We start from the raw sequence: 20048 nt of genomic DNA, 5'->3' as shown, positions 1-20048 counted from the left end.
CTTCACCTGGTGCTGAAAAAACCAAACCGTAAGCACCACGAGAGCATCTCTGCAGAGGGCATTCCACAACTGGGGAGCCACCACCAAAAAGGCCCTCTCCTTTGTAGCCACCTACCTCACCTCATTTGGTGGGGGCACCTGGAACAGTGCCTCTGAAGAGTATCTTAGGGTCTGGCCAGGTATATATGGGAAGAGGTGATCCTTCAGGTAACCTGGCCTCAGGCTGCTTAGGACTTTGTAGGTTAATACTAGCACTTTGAATTGGGCCCAGAAACAGACTGGCTATGATCCCTTCTCCAATGCAACATATACGATCTTAGTTATGTGTGCAATAAATTGGCATCCTGTTTATTTTCCATTGTTCTAAATGGATGTGCAGACAATTGCCAAAGGCAACACTTGGCAGAAGTGCAACAGTCCCAGGGAACGTACCTTTTCTTAAACTGATATAGCGTGTGACCCAGCCACAGTGTCCCCAGCATCAGCATGAGGCTAAGAACAGCCGTCTCGCGCCCATACTGTGTAGCAGCAGCCTGGCCGTCCGTCTGGTTGCCCAGTGCTGACCGCTCCACTGACATATTCAACAAGAAGTTGGTATTATTGATAGGTGCGCTGTGTGGTCTTGAGACATGGTAGTAATTTGTAAAAACTAAAGCAAAAGGAAATGAAATACACCTTGTTAGGGGTTAGGCCTACGGCATGCCTAGCAGGAGCGGCGGCAATGGGGTGGGGGGTGGGGAATCCCTTTTTGTCTGCCCAAGTATCAACCACTTTCCCAGTATGCATAGACTCTTCCATTCTCTCCAATGAACTGCAGCAAAATCATATTTGTAGGACTCTGGAAGTGCATTGACTTCCTTTTGCTATACATATTATTTTTTATTTCTTTTTATTGTAAAATTTATATTTGGCTTTCCCCCCTCTTCTAAGAAACCCAAGGCAGCTTACATAGTCCTTCTCCTCTCCATTTTATCCTCAGAACAACCCTGTGAGGAAGCTTAGGTTGAGAGCCAGTGACTAGCCCAAAGTCGCCCAGTTTCACGGTTGAGTGGGGACTTGAATCTGGGCCTCCCGAGTCCCAGTCCAACACTCTAACCACTACCCCACACTGCCTCTCAATATTACATTGAATCTTATGCCTGGAGTATGACCTAAAGCCTACAGTGTCTAATCTTGTTTGCTCAAAGGTTTTTCGGATCTGCTGTCACACACACCATATCTACTATCTGTTATAAACAAAACAAAATGAGGGAACAGTTGGAAAGGAGTCTATACATACAAAAAGTGCTGAAAAGCACACAACTGATATAGTTAAACCACTAGACCCTAATGTGTATGCAAACGTCATGTACTCATTTTATTACAAGGTGTAATCATGCGTATCTTACATGGAATACAAACATGCAATGCGTAAAGGCTAACAGATAATGTATCCCAACAACTAAACTGCACACATTGGATATTGGAACAGGAGGCACTGAATTTGAATTCTGAGGCTTTAGCTGTTGGAACTTTTGTTGGACTACAGTGTGTGCTTTTCCACACTTCATGGTTGTTTTGTTTTTATTATCTGTTACAATCACAGCTTACTTCAGTTGGAGGATGCACTGAGTGGATAAGATTTTCGTGCCTGCTGAGGAGAGATTCTAGCTGTTCTTGCCTAAGCTATAGTTGTGAAGAAAACAAAAGCTTTCCTTAGGTCAACCACTGGTCAAAAGGTACATCTGGAAAGAACACCCAACAGGAAATGGGACAGTTCCTCTAAGAACAGTCTTTCTTCATTTGAGTCTTCATTACATCCTTAACATGTAATTATCCTGGCCAGCAGAAAGCGTTGTGTATGTTTTTCGCTCAACGGCATGCTAAGCAAGGGTGTTTGCTAACAGGTGTTCGACTGGATTGTTGTTTCCTGCAAGGTCGTGTATGTAACTCTAATATATAACCTAAGAACTGGTGTCTGTGATAATACCTCTAGGAAATGGCTGATCTGTACTTCATATTCTTATCCTCTGGATGAAGTCCTCTGAACAGAGGCAACTGAGCTGTATTTATAACAGCCAAGAGCTTTTCTGTCTCTCTGCCTGCCTGTGTGTAGCAACTTCCGTGAGGAGAGAAGCTTGGGGTTACAAGTTAGACTGCCACAGGGACCCTTGGCCTATACGTGCCTATATACCCTTTCTAGAAACAAGCTTTTCTTCCAAGCACAGAGAGTTGTACTCCAAACTTAAGCACAGTCACTTAGGAGCAAGTTCCACAAATGTCACTGGAAGTCAATCCCATGGATGCGAGACTTATTCCCAAATCTGTATTCCCAAATCTACGGCTGCTGAGCAGTCCCCATAAACCAATATTCCCCCACCCACAAGTATCATACCCGCTGAAATGGACCCCAATGATCTCCCCTCAGCGCCCAGATCTGCTGCTGCACTTCCCCATAGGGCTCTTCTAAAGACAAAGTCGCTCTACCGCAGTTTTACAAAAACCCCTATCAATTTCATGGCTGAGGATTTGAACCCAGGTCTCCCAGGTCCTAACCCAAGTCCAAGATACCACCCAATAGAGCCATACAAGTATTTCTTGCCCTCTCCTATTTTGTAAAGGAATGACTGGCAGCTAGCTTTCACAGCCTGCCCCTTAAGCAGCATTTAGTATTTAATATTCTGCTACTGCCTGTTTAGGAACTTTGGTGGCTTCAGCCCAGTGCGGCAGCTGAATGAGTCCCTCTGCACGACAGCGATTAAGAGAGTGCCCTTTCAACAACATGGGCAGCTGCGACATCCTAACTAAAGCAGAACTGTCCTCGCCGGAGGAGTTATTTAAGGTCCCTCTGATCCTATTTGCCTTTCTTGTTTGCTTCAGCTGCTGCCTGGCTGTTTCCTGTAAAGTGCAGAAGTCAAGATCAAACAGGAGTACAGCTTAGGTGGCTGAATCACAACTTTGAAAAACAAAGTGTCATTAGGCTGTTGAAAAGAATGTGTGACTTGAACTCCTCATTCTCTGTTCCCCCACCCTGCAATGTGATAAAACCTTTCCCCCTCCTCTTTCCTGCATAGCTGCTGGAGCAATACAGCTTTAGAAATTAAGAGAAATATTCAACTGATCATCCCTTTAGAAGGAAATGGGATATCTGCAGGGATGGAAAGAACATTCCCCCAGAGTAACAGCTCCACAAAAAAGATCAGGGATTAACAAGGGCAAGATTTGGGCTGTTCTGGGCATCTGCAGACCCGGGGCCGTGGAGCTTTGATTTAAAGAGGAAAGCAGTGAATTTCTAGCCCTCATTGATGAGAGAAAATTGTGAAGAGTGATTTTGTTTGTTTAGTATATTTTGGAATCATCCTACCTCTGAATGACTGCTCAAGCCGATTTACAATAAAACCACAAGAAGAATAAAACACAGTGATTAAAAAAAACCCACTAAAAGCAAAACAGATAAAATACATACATTACAATCAAACAGGAGAACCCTCTACAGTCAAGGAGTGGCATTAATCATGGAGTGCTTGGTGGAACAGTATAGCTTTTACCAGCCATTTAAGGGCCAGTAAGGAGGGAGCCAACCTGACATCCGTGGGAAGAGAGTTCCCAGACTGAGGCACAGCTACACAGAAGGCCCCACCTCAAGTCCCTACCAACATCACCTCTCTAGGAGGCGGGACACATTACAGGACCTTGGATGATGAACACAGGCTCCAAGCAGGTTCATGTCAGGGATGAGTCTAAGTGCCTTGAGATGTCTGACAGCTCCGATTCTGAATCAGAGTTAGAGCCGCTAGATCAGAGCCCAGGGGAGGGATCCTCCCTAGAAAACCAAGATGCTGGGAAATATTCCTCTGAAGGCCTTGACAAACAGACAGCCCAGGCTGAGTCCCTGCCCCCTCCCTCTACCATGAGAACTCAAATTTCCGAGGAGGAGGAGGAGGAAGAGGGGCGTGACTTGAGAGACGCTAGGGCGCGTCGCAAAGCAAAGCGGGAAAAGTTAGGGGTTGGGCTCAGACGCTCTGCCAGGATAGCCACGCTTGGAAGCCAACGTAGGAAGGAGCCACCCTAAGGGAGGGGCATCACTGAGAAGCAAGTCTGGCCATGAGGTTCACGCCCAAACTGTTGGCAGCTTCACCGCCCCCTCGTTCGTCTCCTCTAACTGGGGATTGCAGATTAGTTGTTTAGGGGCCTGAGGCAGTCTTGAGACTTCCCTGGAATCTGCATTTGTTAGAGACGCTCGTCTCTAGCAAAATAAAGTGGTATTAGCCTGAAGGTTTGTCTTCTTGTGGTGTTGACTGCGAAGGGGGAAGGCCAATCTATTTCTCACAGTTCATACCAGAGCAGCATCCTCTACTAAAAGGAGGCAAAATGTGGCACCCTTCAGCTGCAACCTCCAGAAACACAAGATCTCCTCCCACATGGCAGGGGGCAGTTGGGTGTGGGAGAACCAAAGATGGTCAAGTCTGCCAAAATTTTCCAAACTTCGCTGCAAAGCTCAGTTCGGCTCACTTCCATTTTTGCTCGCCATGTTTTTCAGTTCATTCATAATGGGAAAAGTACACATTTTGAATGGGAAAAGTGTACATTTCTGTGTGCATTTTTCAGAAGTGTGCATTTCCCAACATTCACTGAAGCATGAAAATGTATATTGGGGGGTGGGGATACATGCGTTTTCAAAAAATGGGGCAGTTTTGACACACAATTGCAAGTTTGGGAATGTGCAAAATCTTTGGGGGAAATGACCGCCTGTTCATGTTTGGGCTTGCAAATAGGGCATGTTTGGATGATTTGTGAACTGAAACGAAATTCTAACATATTCCTAAGGGCTGTGTGTGAATGATGTAACCGTGCGGGCAGGGCTGATCACTTTGGTGTTTCCCACAGATTGGCACCTTGGAAACATAATGTCAGAGGAGCGCTGCTTGAGCAGACCAAACGTCCATCTGGTACAGTACCCTATTCTCCTACAATGGCCAGCCAGCAGGAAAGTAGGAAGCTGCCTTACAACTAGGTCATAAGAACATCAGAACATCAGAAGATCCCTGCTGGATCAGACCAAGGGTCCATCTCGTCCAGCATTCTGCTCCCATAGTGGCCAACCAGCTGTCGACCAGGAACCCACAAGCAGGGCACGAGTGCAACAGCACCCTCCCACCCATGTTCCCCAGCAACTGGTGTGCATAGACTCACTGCCTCTGGTACTGGAGGTAGCACATAGCCATCAGGACTAGTAGCCACTGATCGCCTTTTCCTCCAGGAATTTGTCTAGCCTCTTTTAAGGCCACCCAAATTGGTGGCCATCACTACATCCCGTGGTAGTGAATTCCATAGTTTGACTATGTGCTGCGTGAAGAAGCCCTTCCTTTTATCTGTTCTGAATCTCCCATCAATCTGCTTCATGGGATGACTCCTTTGGGTTCTAGTATTATGAGAGAGGGAGAAAAATGTCTCCCTATCCACATTCTCTGCGCCATGCATAATTTTGTAGACCTCTATCATCAATCCCCTCACCCTCCTTTTTTTCAAGCTAAACCATCCCAGCTGCTGTAACCTTCCCTCATAGGGAGATGCTCCAGCCCCTTGATCATTTTAAGTTGCCCCTTTCTGCACTTTTTCCAGCTCTACAATATCTTTCTTTAGGTGTGGTGACCAGAACTGTACAAATGTGGTCGCACCACAGATTTGTATAGGGGCAGTATGATATTGGCAGTTCTATTCTCAATTCCTTATCTATCTATCTATCTATCTATCTATCTATCTATCTATCTATTTCATTTCTATACCGCCCAATAGCCGAAGCTCTCTGGGCGGTTCACAAAAATTAAAACCAAACAACACACAATAAAACAATTTAAAATATATAGAACATTAAAACCACAATATAACAATACAACCACAATAAAACCTAGCAGCAGTGCAAGAGTTTAAAATACTGATTTAAAACAGCAAAGATAAAAATTTAGAAAGCTAAAATGCTAAAATGCCTGGGAAAATAAAAAGGTCTTCACCTGGTGCCGAAAGGAATACAATGTAGGCGCCAGGCGAACCTCACTAGGGAGCTCATTCCAGAGCCGGGGTGCCACAGCAGAAAAAGCTTCCTCCTAGTAGCCACCCGCCTCACTTCCTTTGGCAGGGGCTCACGGAGAAGGGCCGCTGATGATGATCTTAAGGTCCAGGCAGGCACATATGGGAGGAGGCGATCCTTCAGGTAACCTGGCCCCAAGCCGTTAAGGGCTTTGAATGTTAACACCAGCACTTTGAATTATGCCTAACATGGAGTTTGCCTTTTTTACAGCAGCCGCACACTAGGCTGACAGTTTCATCGAGCATTTTCACATCATTTGCCCATCTAGCCCAAGTATTGCCTGGGTCTCCTGGATTTTCCATATCCAGAGAGGGGAGGTGCAATCCTCTTTAACAGTGGATGCAAATTCACCTCTTGGGATCAGGGCTCTTGGCTATAGAGAAGCATCTTTTTATTATATTTATTATTCCATTTATATCCTGCCTTTTTTCCTCTTGCAAAGAACCCAAGGTGGCTTACATGGTCCCTCTCCTCTCCATTTTATCCTCACAACAACCCTGTGAGGTATGTTAGGCTAAGAGTCAGTGATTGATCCAAGGTCACCCAGTGAGCTTCATGGCCAAGTGGAAACAGAACCCAGGTGTTCTGGGCCCCAACCTAACACTCTAACCGCTACACTACACTGGCTCTTTACTTAACTCCAAAGAGGTGATAATGACAGAACTGTCTAGCTCTGTACATCGTGTGCAATGTTGTTTCAATACCATTGGTGTTCTGACTGAGCCTGAATCAAGGCTACCATTTCAGATTCCAAGTGAGACTAGGGAGTTGGACAAGACTCTCAAAGCTGAAGAGGTAAATCTTAGGTAAATCCAATGGGGCCCTTCAGTGAAACGTTGCCATCTATCTCTCACCCACTGAAAGGACTGCTGTGCTTCAGGGCTCCCTCTAGCCAGCCTGGAAAAGGTGCCTTGCAGTGCTGTTCAGGCCTCTTCGGTGGGGGTGGCAGTGAGGGGGTTAGGTTTAAGAGTGGGGAATGGATAAAAGACACCTTTTTTCTACCGCCCTCTCCACTACGGCCCTCTCCTGCTGTACGATATCGCTGAAGAGGGCTGTCTGCCCCAAACTGAGCATCCCACAGCAATGTAGTATGACTGTAGACCCAGGGTGTCCAACATGGTGCCTGTGGGCACCAACGTGCCCGCCGACATCTCTCTTGGGACCCACTAGACTCTCTGCTCCTCCTGAATTTTATTTCTTAAGCTATTCTTAAAAATTGGGAGACTGCCACACTGCAAAGCAAAGACCCATCTTGATTCGGGTTCAAAAGAGTGGTTTTAAATTTTGGAGCTCAGACCCCACCTCTGCCCTTTACTTAGGTTCTTGGGCAAGTTACTTTTCTTTTAGCCTCACCACTTTGCTGTCTGAAAAATGAGTGTTTTGTGACAGGCCATGCCCACCACAGCAGCCATTTTATGAATGGTAGCCATTTTGGGAGAGCACCCATGATATTCTATCGACATTCCAAATGCACCCACCGACCCAAAATGTTTGGGGGGCCCTGGTGTACAGTGTGGCGAAAGGTAGCCTTTTCCCTTTCCTTCATCCGGAACCATCCATGAATAATATTGGGGGGGGGGGGGGACTTTAATCTCATAGCACACATCCTCCCTAATTCCTCAAGCATACTTACTATATATTGTCAGGGTTTTGATCAGATTCCCTCTCTCCTCCTTGTCCTCCATTTTCCTTTTTTTGTTTTCAGCTGACACACTAATATTCTATGTTTCAACTGCTCTCATCCATAGCCTTAAATTGATAGCCTTAAATTGACAGACTCACACACTCTTCAGACCCTTTTCTCTCTTTTGGAAGCTCAAGAGATCCTTATTGTGCCATTTGGGGTTGTTTTTGAAAAATATATTTTTAAATGTTCAAACTTACATAAATCTGTATACCTAGGATATCCCTGAGTATGTAGACACCACTACCTTATTTTTGGGTTGCCCCTTATTTTTAGGTTGCCATAGACACCACTACCTAATTTTTAGGTTGCCCCTTTTAGCTTCCAAACTGATAGGCATTCAGTCACCTGAATTCGCTGTTAGAGGGAGTTACTAATGATGGGGGGTGGGGCGGGGTAATTGTAAGCCACCCTGATAAACTTGTTTGAAGGGTGGGGCACATATCTTAATAAATAAAATGCATTTGTTGTATTTAGTTTTTCATAATTAAATGTTAGCAATGTGGGTCAAAAATGGCATGCCTAAGTATTACAGGGGCCCAATTTTTGCTGTTACTTAAAAGAGTCAACTACTACGTATCATCGGGGGTTACCCACAAACACAAATATCTCCTGAGGAATAAACATGGAGAAAAGAGAGATTTCCTCCCTAGTTGGCACCTCTGCCTGTATTCAGCCCAAGGCACGCACACAACCACCTTGCTACAGGTGAATCACCCCCGGGAAGTCAGAGTGGCCTGCGTTCGTCCCAGCCACCACCACCACATGCCAAGGGGGTCACAGGGACCAGCCTTAGTTTTCAAGACTGTCAGCCGCAGAGGAGGAACACAAAACATTGGATGTTTGTCCAATATTTTCTCTGCATCAAACAACTTGTGACTGAGCCTTTTACATCCAATTCTCCAAGCTCGCCTTGTTTTTTCAAGATATATTGTTAGAACTGAAGGTCCTCAGTTCAATTTAGGCCGCATTCTACAAAGCCTTCTGCTTTGCAATGAAACTCAAAACTGTAACCATCGCTCTGGTTCTCACAATTAACTACGAAGACAAGCCAGGCACTTGCCATGAGGCTTACCTTTGGTTATCCCTTTAAGGGCGTCGAGCACAAATGTGATGGAGATAAAAAGTGCAATGATTTCTTCTGTTGACCTATAAAAACACACACAAAAGGAGAGGAGACCACAGATCAACACTAAAGAATACTGCGTTGCTATCCCCACTTTGAAAAGAATGGTTGTAAATTTTGGAAGATTGCAGAGATGACTAAAGTTAACAGAGTATGTCTGTTGAAGAGATGGTAGACAAAAGACTGTCTGTTTTTCTAATCTCTGGCACCTTTTTATTGACTTTATGAGGGCTAGGTACAACTTGGGACATTATTAGATACAGAAGTTTCTCCTGGTTATAATTTCATTAAGAGGTGACATTTGTCACCTTCTGTCTACACTGTTTTGGTTTTTCACTTGTTTATTAACATGCTAACTAGCTGTTCTGAATAATATTTCTTGGGAATGTTTGATAATGATGACGCTTGGACTTTTTGCATGAATGTTATACTTGTTTATAATATGTATTATATTCCTTTATATATTATAATAGAAATATATTTAAATAGAACAGGTTCAGAACAGGTGAAGCTAATCGGATGTGGATCCCAACATGTTCTGAAATATCCCAACACATTTTGTAATGTGGAAATTATACAACAGCTAAATGAACACAGCACTGCATCCCCTTCTAATATTTCATTTGTGGAGGAGCTGTGTATCTCCAAGCATCTTCAAGTTTGACTTGCATTAAGTCATGATGGTTTGAAACATGTTGGGAATCTTCTATTAAATTTTTGTTGTACCTACATGGTTCCGGATGGTTGGAATTCTCACAGAGCTATCCCACAAACACAACTATATGCTAAGGCTCGGTGTATGTATCACACCAACTATGGTTTGTGCTAATCATAGTTCAGAACCCAAGCCACAGTCTGAGCTGCCAAGCACACAACAGGAAACAATGGTTTGGAGTGGCTTCTCTGCTCTTGTTTTCCATCGTCTCCGTGCTCAGCTTCATAACATCAGTCCTGCTGCCATGGTACAGCAGCCTCTGGAAGCAAAACGAGGGCTGCAACTATGGTGAAAGTGGATTAAGACATCACGCCCGACCATATTTGGTAAGAGCCACTGTTTGCAAGCCCACTTTAAACTATGGCTTCTGATTCTGGTTTGCTGGCTTAATTCACAAGCCATGGTTTGTCAGTTCAGTTTCAGACATCACACCAACCAGTTAAGCTTCCTCAACCATTTGTGTGTGTGTGTAATGTCTGAATAGAGCAGTGGTGAGCAACTTCAGGCAATCCAGGGGTCAATTCCCCCCCTCCCCAGACCACCATGGGTCGCTCTCCCCCCTCAGCCACTGCTGCACCACAAAAAGGAGGAAATGAAAAAACAAACTAAATTTGTCAATTCTAAGACTCTGCAGTGGTTTGCCTCTGAATTTAAAAGAAAAAAAATCAGGGTTGCCGGGAGTACTGGAGGCCATACTGGGGTGGGTGGGACCCACATGTGGCCCATGGACCGTGGGGTGGGTGGGACCCACATGTGGCCCATGGACCGTGTGTTGCCCACTCCTGGAATAGAGCCTTAAAGGGGCTGCACTCAAGACCAGTTAGTGTGGCTACGTTGCCATACTTTCTTAGAGGATCCCAATAAGGCAGTGTGGCACCTGTTAATTATTCTGAAATTTAAAAAGCTAGATGAAAAGGGATGCTGGGAACACCACCTTCTACCGAAATGTGCACCCAGGGAGGAATCCCTCCTTTTAAATACAGGTTAACTATCCAAACTGTGTGAACACAACACCAGTTTAATAGTATAAAAGGGTTGCTAACCCTTATGACGTCATATTGGAAACTGATCCTCTGTCACCCAGACCAGACAGTCTCCCAACTTTCGGCTCATTCTCTGTGGGCAACTACATAACCCACTCCACTCACCCACCCATCAAACCTGTGCTCCAAGAGAATTAGCAGATATCCACACAAAGTCATTTTCCAGCTGCTGGGACAGCTGAGAAAGAAACGTTACCTTTTAAAGAGCTTCATTACAAGACTGAAATTAAAGAGGGAGTAGAGCACGAGGAAGAAACTGTTCCAGAGCCCAACCCAGGCATAGAAAGCACTAAACTCCAAATTGTAGTCGCTGCAGATTCCTTTGATCACTGAAAGGAAGAAAACATCAGACATTAACAGCCATCTCTCAGTTCTTTGAGTGTTGGTCCTTATGTAGACAAAATGGCACTATCCACGCACAAGAGGGAGGCAACAGCAGTCTTGGGGGAACACCACGGGTTGCAGAAATACAAAAAAAACTTTAGGTAAAAAATCCTAAGTGGGGAGGGGAATGAAGGCCAAGCATCCTCAGTGCTGTTGACTATTTGCAGGGTGGTGGTGGGGGAATACACAAGACGGAATGGCATGCACGATCCCAGAAGAGGGTATGGCTGGCACACTGAACAGCTCCCCACAACGCCAACACGTTGTCGCACGTCCCACTTTGGTTCAGGTGTAAATGTGTGTAGGCCTACCAAACAGTCATTTGTTTTTGTAAACCACCCAGACGCCTCGGCTATGGGACGGTACAGAAATATAATACATCAGTAACAAACAATAATAAAATCAATGCAAATAATGTATGTATTCAGTATTGCATTTGTATCACACCTTTATTCCTCTTGCAAAGAACCCAAGGGAGCATACATGTTCCTCCTTCTCTCCATTTTATCCTCACAACAACCCTGTGAGGTAGGTTAGGCTGAGAGTCAGTGACTGGCCCAAAGTCATCCAGTGAGCTTCAGGGACGAGTGGGGGCTAGAACCCAGATCTCCTGGCTCCCCAGTCCAACCATTATACCACACTGACACTCTTCTTATCCAGATTCTCTCTCTTTTTCAGAAAGAAACACGTGTATGGTTTTGGTTTTGCCTAATTAATTCCACAGACAACCTTCCAGAAACAAATTTGAAACTATCACTAATGTAACAGTCACCAGTTTCATTTCCAAGGCACTCTTACAGGCCATATTTGGCATTCACCATAGCAGGAAAATGGCTATTTATTACATTTTCACACCATGCTTCCCTCCAAGGAATGCAGGCTGACATTCATGGGGGTGTCCCCATTTTATTCTCATAACCAGCGTGCCAGTGTGGACTAGAGTGTTGGACTGGGAGCCGGGAGATCTGGGTTCTTGTCCCCACTTGGCCATGGAAGCTCACTGGGTGACTTTGGGCCAGTCACAGACTCTCTGCCCAACCTACCTCACAGGGTTGCTGTTGTGAGGATAAAATGGAGAGGAGGAGGATAATGTAAGCCGCCTTGGGTTCCTCGCAAGAGGAAAAAGGCGGGATATAAATGCAATCAATCAATCAATCAATCAATCAATTGTGAGGGAGGCTGGCTGCATAGGCCCATGGTCACCCAGTAAACCTCATGGCTTGAGCAGGGATTTGAATCCAGATCTCCCTGTCCCAAGAGCAAAACTATATCCACTACGTCAAGGATGGGGGAAAGGAAGGTTGGGTTCCACTGGTAGATCTCTGGGTGATTTGCACTATTTATTTATAAAAACGTTAATATACCATTTTCCTCCAAATAATATACTAATATTTACAGGCAGTTTACCGTAAGTAAAATCTGTAAAATTAACACACACACGTAGCATTAAAAACAAGCCAAGATAAAACTGATTAAAAAATGAGACCAACAATAGACAAAATAAAAATATACTAAAAACTTGATGGAAAAGAAATGTTTTCGATGCCTGCCTAAAAGGCAACAGCAAGCCTGACCTCCTATACCATTTCAGGCTGTGGTTTGGGACAATTCTCTGCAATGTTGCCTGGGTTGTAGGGCACTTCTATGGTCAGATCATTAGCAGGGGTCAGGTGAGGTTAATTCCGGTTTCTCAGGAAAACAAGACAAGAAGAGATCAGCACCATGGAAAGCTCCGAGTGGTGCTAGGGCTGAAAGCCAGATAGGAGCTGCAATTTTCTACTTGGCCCAGGTTGGTGGGCCCCAAGGTGCTACAGAAAAAGAGAGTAGAGAAAGGTAGGTCTGTTTATTTATTAACAATATTTATAGGCTGCCCTATAACTAGATGTCCTCAGGGTGTCTTACAGGATGAAAACAAGTTTTTTTAAAAATAAAACAACAGCTGCAACTCCAATAACAGCAAGTCAGTACAATAAAAGGTGATGCTACATAAGACAAAGCCAAGATCAAAGTCAAAGAGTACGGAATAAAAGACAAGAGCTTAAAACAGATTGAACAGGCTGCAGCAAATTGAAAAGCATCAGGAAAATGAAAAGCTCTTTGTCTGGCTAGTAAAAGAGAATGGAGAAGGAGCCAAGTGAGCTTGTCTGGGGCCAGGTTCGCATAACTGGGTTGCCACTTCTGAAAAGGCTCTTGAAATCTGCCTAGCCCTGGCTCCTCTGCAGTAGGACTCCTGCATATGATGAGTGTCACAGGAGGGCAAATTCAAAATGAAACATTCAACATGCAAAAGCCAATGGGGTGCAGTAGTGAGAGTGTTGCAACGGGGAGAGCTGGGTTCAAGTTGCCACTTGGCCATGAAGCTCAGTGGGTGACTTTGGGCCAGGCACTGACTCTCAGTCTGACCTACCTCACAGGGTCGTTGTGAGATTAAATTGAAAAGGAGAGAGATCATGTACACCACCTGGGGCTCCTTGGAAGAAAAGGTGGGGTATAAATGTAACGAACAGACAAATAATAAAAGTGATGGGGAAAACCTTTTGGACACATCAAAAATGGCTGTGAGGACTTGGCCTCAAAGGAACCAGAAGCAGATTGTTCCACTGGCTGTGGATTAGAAGCATGAACCAAACCATGAAGTGTTAACACCCTGCCCTGCTGCAAACCCTCCCCTCATCCAGTTCTCTGCATGTAGAAAATTTGCACACCAGGGAGAGGGCTAGCCTAGAACCCTTCCTCTGACATGCTAGTTTTCCACATGTAGGCAGGCAGGGGATTTTGCCCCATCAAGAAGCATCCAACCACACTACCCTTGGCCTGCACGCCCACTGTTGAACACTGCAGCAAAACCTTAACTGTGGGATCTTGTTGCCTGCAGAGGACAGCTGCAAGATATGAAGTCGGTATTTATCAGGGGTAGGTGAACATGCAATGTTGAGGTTCTCCAAATTCCTCCTCAGAGCTTGGTTCACCTCGTTCACATTCCTGAACGAGACTGTCTTTTCCCCCCACCCCCAACTGGAAAAAAAATGCACATTTTTAAAGTGCTCGCCTAAAATGCACATCTTCCCCCATTCAGTAAAGTGGAAAAAATGCACATTTTTCAAATGGGCTTGCAAGTCCAGAAACACATGAACATTTTCTCCAAACGTGTGCATGCTCACGTTTGGTTTCACGAATAAGGGTTGTTCAAATGTTCTGTAAGCAGAAATGAAATTCTGGTCCATCCCTGGTGTTTATTTCCTCTCCTGCTCCAGATTGGAAACAGGAGGTTGTAGGGGCAGAGGACAACAGTGGGGGGCAGAATGAAACATGATATGAGCCTAGGCACAGAAGGGGAAAGTTGAGCGAGGGGCGGGGGAGAGAAAAGGAGAGCCAAGGAGAGCATTAGGGCTGGGAGATGCAACTTCTTAAGGCCTGCAGCCCTGAATCACACATACACAAGCAACCTGGTGTGTTCAACTCACCATTGATGTATAGCGCCAAAGGAGCCGTCGTTAAGAGCACGACAAGCGGCTGGCCCGAGAAGAGAGCATAAAGAAGCCCACCAATGCACTGGCCAACTATGGTTTTCTGCACATCTGGAAACAAAATTGCGGGGAAGGGAAGTGGGGGGAAGATGAGGTCTTCAAAATGAGATTACTGCTGAAGCAAACGTGCATTAAATGATACAATCATGGAATAGGCTAAGGGTGCAATCCACCATGCAGTGGCAGCACATGCTCTCCATTCATTAACTATGTGCAAGGCTGGGTATTCTGTGGGAGTGTAGCATGTCATGTCACACCTAGAATTCAGGGCAGAATTACACCGTACATGTATCTTTTGTTGAGAAGGGAAAAGTTTACCAAGTCACCCTACCTCCTCTTCAAACTGCTGCCTCAGTGGGGGCATTATATAACTTAAAGATCAAAAAGAACCCTCCAACTACATACAACGCTTAACTCCATGTTTGGATTCCTCTGGTTTCCAGGTTTATTTTTTTAAAGAGCAAGTTTCTGGCCCATATGACTGTGCCAGAGAGTGCTGTAATCTCAGAACACACAATGGTGGCTGAGTATCATGTCCAGTGCCTGGGGGCAAGGCTTGCTGGCTGTCCCCCGCCCCCCCATGATTAGGAAAGCAGAATAAATAATGCTTCGCATGCAGGAGCTTGCTGGCTGTGCACTTATCAAGAAATCTGTAATGTGGAGAAAGGGTGCCTGATGCTGCTGCTTGCTTTTAGAATTCTTTCAAGCTCAGATCATGGTGAGAAAACTGTGGGCCATTCTGGTGTGGTAAATGATGGTAATGAAGATGATGATGAGAAGGAGGCCTAGTTGTCACTGCGGTGGTCAGCCTGTGTCTGCCCTGCACCACTTCAGAGGGCAGGTGGGGCCCTCACGGGACTGGGCATTTAGACAGATCAGAAGAGGAATATCCACACTAGAGAACTAGCGTGTGATGGAGAAAGCTGGTCTAGCGCCCTTTTTTCTGACATGATGGTGTTCTATGGAGCAGTGTTCAAATCAGCCCAAACCCAGGTTGATCACCTCAGTGAGAAGCAGGCATGGACTGCAGGTGCCCCCAGCAACAAGAGGAACCATTTCTCTCTCTCTGCTGTGAAAACCTCCACGCAGAGCGCAGTGTGGGGCGGCACAGCATGGCAGGCGCCTTGGACGTGTGGCGCGTGCACCGGGTTGATAGGAACTGTGTCTGCGAGGGATTCCAGAGTGCAGGGAGGCTGGGGTGGGTACCTAAACCAGGCCATGCCTACACATCCAGAAAGGCTCAGGGAAGGCCAGGGACAGGGGCAGAATCTAGACATTGGGAGCTCCTCAGGGCATGCACAGAGAGCTCATCATGCCATTTAAGAAACGCCAGCTGGAGAGCAGGATGAGGAGAAAGAAAATGGAGGTGAGGGGGCTAAACGAGGCAGGCCCGCTCTCAGCTTCCACGGCTCTAAGCACTGTCTGAGCGGGCACAGGGGTGAGGCGAGATAACCCAGCTGATCCGTCCAAGACCAGTGGGGCATAGGGGGCAGCCAGTCCCAGGAAGGTGCTGTGACTAGGGTCTCTTGAGAGACCAAACCACAGAACAGGCTGAGGAAAAAGTGGGATTTATGCATCCGATGGATGGATGGGGAATGACTAGTTAGTCTGAGGTGTTAAGTACACCACAGACATAGACTGGGCCTAAGACTCATTCCTTCTTCTCAGGGAACCAATTCTGTGGAGAGGGCTTGGAGGGCAGGGATGTCTAATGGAGTTCTCTCAACACCTGCACTAAACTACAATTCCCAGGATACACTGGGGGAAGCCAAGGCTGATAAATTGGTATGTAACGAATGTTACGTTTCCCAACCTGGTGCCCTCCAGATGTGCTGGACTGCAACTCCCTTTGGCCATGCTGGCTGAGAATGATGGGAGTTGCAGTCCGAGACATCTGCAGGGCACAAGCTTGGAGAAGGCAACTGTCTTGGCTTTCAGCATAGATACACAATCAAGGTGTATCTATGCTGAAAGCCAATACAGTCACCTTCCCCCAGCTCGTGCCTTCTAGGTATCTTTGACTGCAACTCCCATCATTCCCAGACACCATGGCGAATGTTACCCCCTCATAACCCATCCCACCTGGATTATGTATTATGCATAGCTCCTTTAGAGTTCTGACTGAAACCAGTCAGAGCCAGTATATACATACTTTATATGTTTTGTAAAGCACAGCACTGAGATGGGAGTCTTGTGGTATCAAAGCGGGGCGAGTGCTGTACCCAGCAGTGGGGGCTGGTGGCCCAATGTCAGTGTGGCGATGAATTAGCTCCAGGTTTCAGTCAGAACCAGTCAGAACTCTAAAGGAGCTCTCCAGGTGAATCCACCCTGGGTTTCAATCAGAACTCTAAAGGTGCAAAGCACCTAGAAAATCTCCTTTAGAGTTCTGACTGGTTCTGACTGAAACTCGGAATGAATTCACCGCCCCACTGACCTCAGTGCCACCAGCCTCTACTGGTACCCCCAAAGAGTGTTGTGAAGTACTTCTCCACTCGTTAAATCTAAACAGTAGTTTCTCTTGGGGGTAGGGTTGGCGGAGAATTTCTCCCCGAAACTTCGGGGGGCCGAGCGCCAACGTGTTCGGCCCCCCGAACAAGTTTCGGGGAGAAATCCTCCAAACCCCCCCTGCCCCCCGCACCCCCCCTGGGACGGGACTGACCTTCGCCGAATGTCCCTCCCGGCGGCGGGTCCGGCTGGCGGTTCGGCGGGTGTTCGAGCGGGGCGGGAGCGGCAGCCGGTCTTTTGACCGGCTACCGCCGCCGCCATTGCAATGAAAGAAAAAAAAACAAAAACGCCCCCTGATAGGCTACGTGACGATTCACGTAGCCTATCACGGCTAGATTTGCAAAGTCAGCCATGATAGGCTACGTCAATCGTCACGTAGCCTATCAGGGGGCGTTTTTTTTTTTTTTAAACTTTCGCGTTCGTGGCCGGGCGAGGCGGGAAGCCTCCTCCCCGGCCTGAATTTTGGCCGGGCCGAGGCGGGAAGCCTCCCCCCCCCCGGCCTGAACGTCGCGGGGGGACCAGCGAAGCGCCTCCCCCCCACCGCGAATGTCCTTCGAGGACAGGTAAGTGACTTTCGTCCACCCCTACTTGGGTGGAAAGAGAAACCACACTCAAGATGGCTTCTTCCATTATGGAGCGCACGGAACACTTCAGCAATTGTTTCTCGTGCCGTTCATTCACACAAGGGTAACTAGCAAGTAAATGTGTTTAATGGGGTGAGGGGGAGGCGGGGAGGAGGGAAGGGGGGCAGACTCACCAATGACTCCATCTGTGTTTTCATCATTTAGGGAGCCAAAAGCGATGGATGGCAGGAGGCAGGCGAAGTAGAGAAAGATCATGGTGGTGATATATTTGCCTATGGCTTTGTTGTTGCCAATAATGCCTAAAACAAACCCCAAACAGCAGCATGAAAAAACCGTAAGGACTGAACTACAGTCAACTCCATCACTTTAATAAAAGGGACAGACCTGGGAAGCCCTAAAAAGCCTCTAGAAGAACAATGGCATCAGTCCCTCTAACAGCAAACTGTGGTGGTGGTGTGCCTATCACTGTGAAAGCAAAATGGGGCCACCCAAAAATAAGGTAAAAGGCAAAAAAGGTAAAGGTGTCCCCAACCAGTCGTGCCCGACTCTAGGGTGCGGCGCTCATCCCCGTTTCTAAGCTGAAGAGCCAGCGCTGTCCGAAGACACTTCCGTGGTCATGTGGCCGGCATGACTGAACACCGAGGTGCACGGAACACTGTTACCTTTCCCGCCGAGGCGGTACCTATTTATCTACTTGCAATTTCTTGCTTTCGAACTGCTAGGTTGGCAGAAGCTGGGACTGAAGACGGGAGCTCACTCCGTCACACAGCACTCGGGTCTCGAACTGCTGACCTTCCGACCTTCCAGTCTGCAGTTCAGCATCTTAACCACTAAGCCACCGTGGCCCATAAAAATAAGGTAGAGACCTGTAAATACTTAGGGGACTTCTCCAGCACACAGAGGTATCAAAGTTTGTAAATTAAAAGACATTTAACACCCCTGCCCCCCATGGCCCTGTGTGTTTTCAGGACCTACAACATGTTGCGGGTATAGAAGAACATTCTAGAGTAAAAATCACCTTGTTGCCTGGACAGAGAACTTCCAGAGTCATATTGAGGCCCAAGGAGAGGAACTCCTGTCTTTGCTGCTGCTACCTTTTGATTAATTTTTATTTGGAGGACAGGAGGGGGCAGAAAGAAGGGACACATGTTGCTAGCAATCACATCTATACTAATATCCTGGATTTCCCCTCTGATTTCTACTGGCAGCTCTCATCTCTGCCCTGGAAGATAAAGGAACAGGGTCTAAAGTAGGGCTGCACTATTTAATCCTGCCTTCCCTGACCTTGGACACTCAGATATTGGTAGACTACAACCCCCATCATCTCCAGCCAGCATATCCAGTGGTCAGGGATGGTGGGAGTTCCAGTCCAACAACATCTTGAGACCCAAGGCTGGGAAAGGCACTTTTAGGGTGCAATCCTATGGACTGCATCCTCGCTTCTCGGAAGCCTCCAAATTCAGAGGCTTCTGAGATTCCTATGCCCTGCCAGGCTGAAGCCAGCAGGGCTGGAGGACCAGCAGAGGCGATCTTCGCCTCCCTGTTCTCCGTGTTTGGTGATATTCACTAACTGGGTTGTGTGTGGGCACTGGGCGCTTCGGAGGGGGAGGGAAGGAGGCTCAGGATATCTCATATCCTGGCCTCTTCCGTCTCCTCCCCTCCCCACCCACAGGAACGCCTCCTTTACTCCTTCTCCGAGGCTGCTTTTGCAGCCTCGGAGAGGCTGCTGGCACAGTTCTCTCTGCACTGGTTGCAAAGTGGTGGGGTCTGGGGTCGATCTCCGACTCCCCCTTTCGAGGTTGGTGCTGTCTCTGACCTTGGTGGGGTATTCTAAGCAATCCTATTTTTGCCCCGGGATGCTCTCCCAGGGACCACAGCACTGCTCTCTTAATTACTCAGTTATTTTATCGCAATCAGAATAACTTTAATTGACTAAAAAGACACCCCCCAATTAATCAGGCAGTTTTAAAATAAACAAAACAGATGACCAACAATAGTGCATCCAGTTTATAAATTTATAGATTTTAAAAGATATATAAACAGATTTTAAAATGTGGACCATTTTGGCATAAAACACCAGCTTCAGTCACATATTACTGTATTCAAAGTTTTAAAATATACATTCTTTTAAAAATATAAATACTTAGAGAAACATCCGCTGGCAAACACTCATCTTAAAAGAAGCCTGCCCCTTTTTTCTCAGGGGGGAGAGACTGTCTCTTTCTAAGATGGTGTCTGATATGATGTGTTTGAGGGCATCATCTAAAAACAAAGCAAGTATGCTTCCTGCTTCAAAAGCACAGCATAAAACTATATGCAAAAGTAATCAATAATCTAATCAATGAAAATCTACTAAAACTCATATGATTAAGTGATTAAGGGTGCAATCCTATGCATGTTTAGGCAGAAAAAC

The 20048-nt window shown here is 46.4% G+C and overlaps 1 protein-coding gene across 3 annotated transcripts in view; it reads right to left on the bottom strand.

Moving 5' to 3' along the window:
* SLC4A11 (solute carrier family 4 member 11) overlaps positions 1 to 20048 on the bottom strand; it is a 210034-nt gene that overhangs the window by 25933 nt on the left and 164053 nt on the right. For all 3 annotated transcript variants that reach the window (XM_084855308.1, XM_084855309.1, XM_084855310.1), the window contains 5 exons: positions 17809 to 17934; positions 14484 to 14597; positions 10832 to 10964; positions 8827 to 8900; positions 433 to 649 (listed from right to left, as the gene is read on the bottom strand). In XM_084855308.1, the coding sequence (XP_084711434.1) occupies positions 433 to 649; positions 8827 to 8900; positions 10832 to 10964; positions 14484 to 14597; positions 17809 to 17934 (664 nt within the window). The remainder of the gene's footprint in view (positions 1 to 432; positions 650 to 8826; positions 8901 to 10831; positions 10965 to 14483; positions 14598 to 17808; positions 17935 to 20048) is intronic.

The sequence above is a fragment of the Heloderma suspectum genome, chromosome 5 (assembly GCF_057233095.1).
Source record: "Heloderma suspectum isolate Gila_16-S chromosome 5, 16-S_ref, whole genome shotgun sequence".
In the NCBI taxonomy this organism is placed as follows: Eukaryota; Metazoa; Chordata; class Lepidosauria; order Squamata; family Helodermatidae; genus Heloderma; species Heloderma suspectum.
This window is presented reverse-complemented; position numbering and strand designations above follow the sequence as displayed.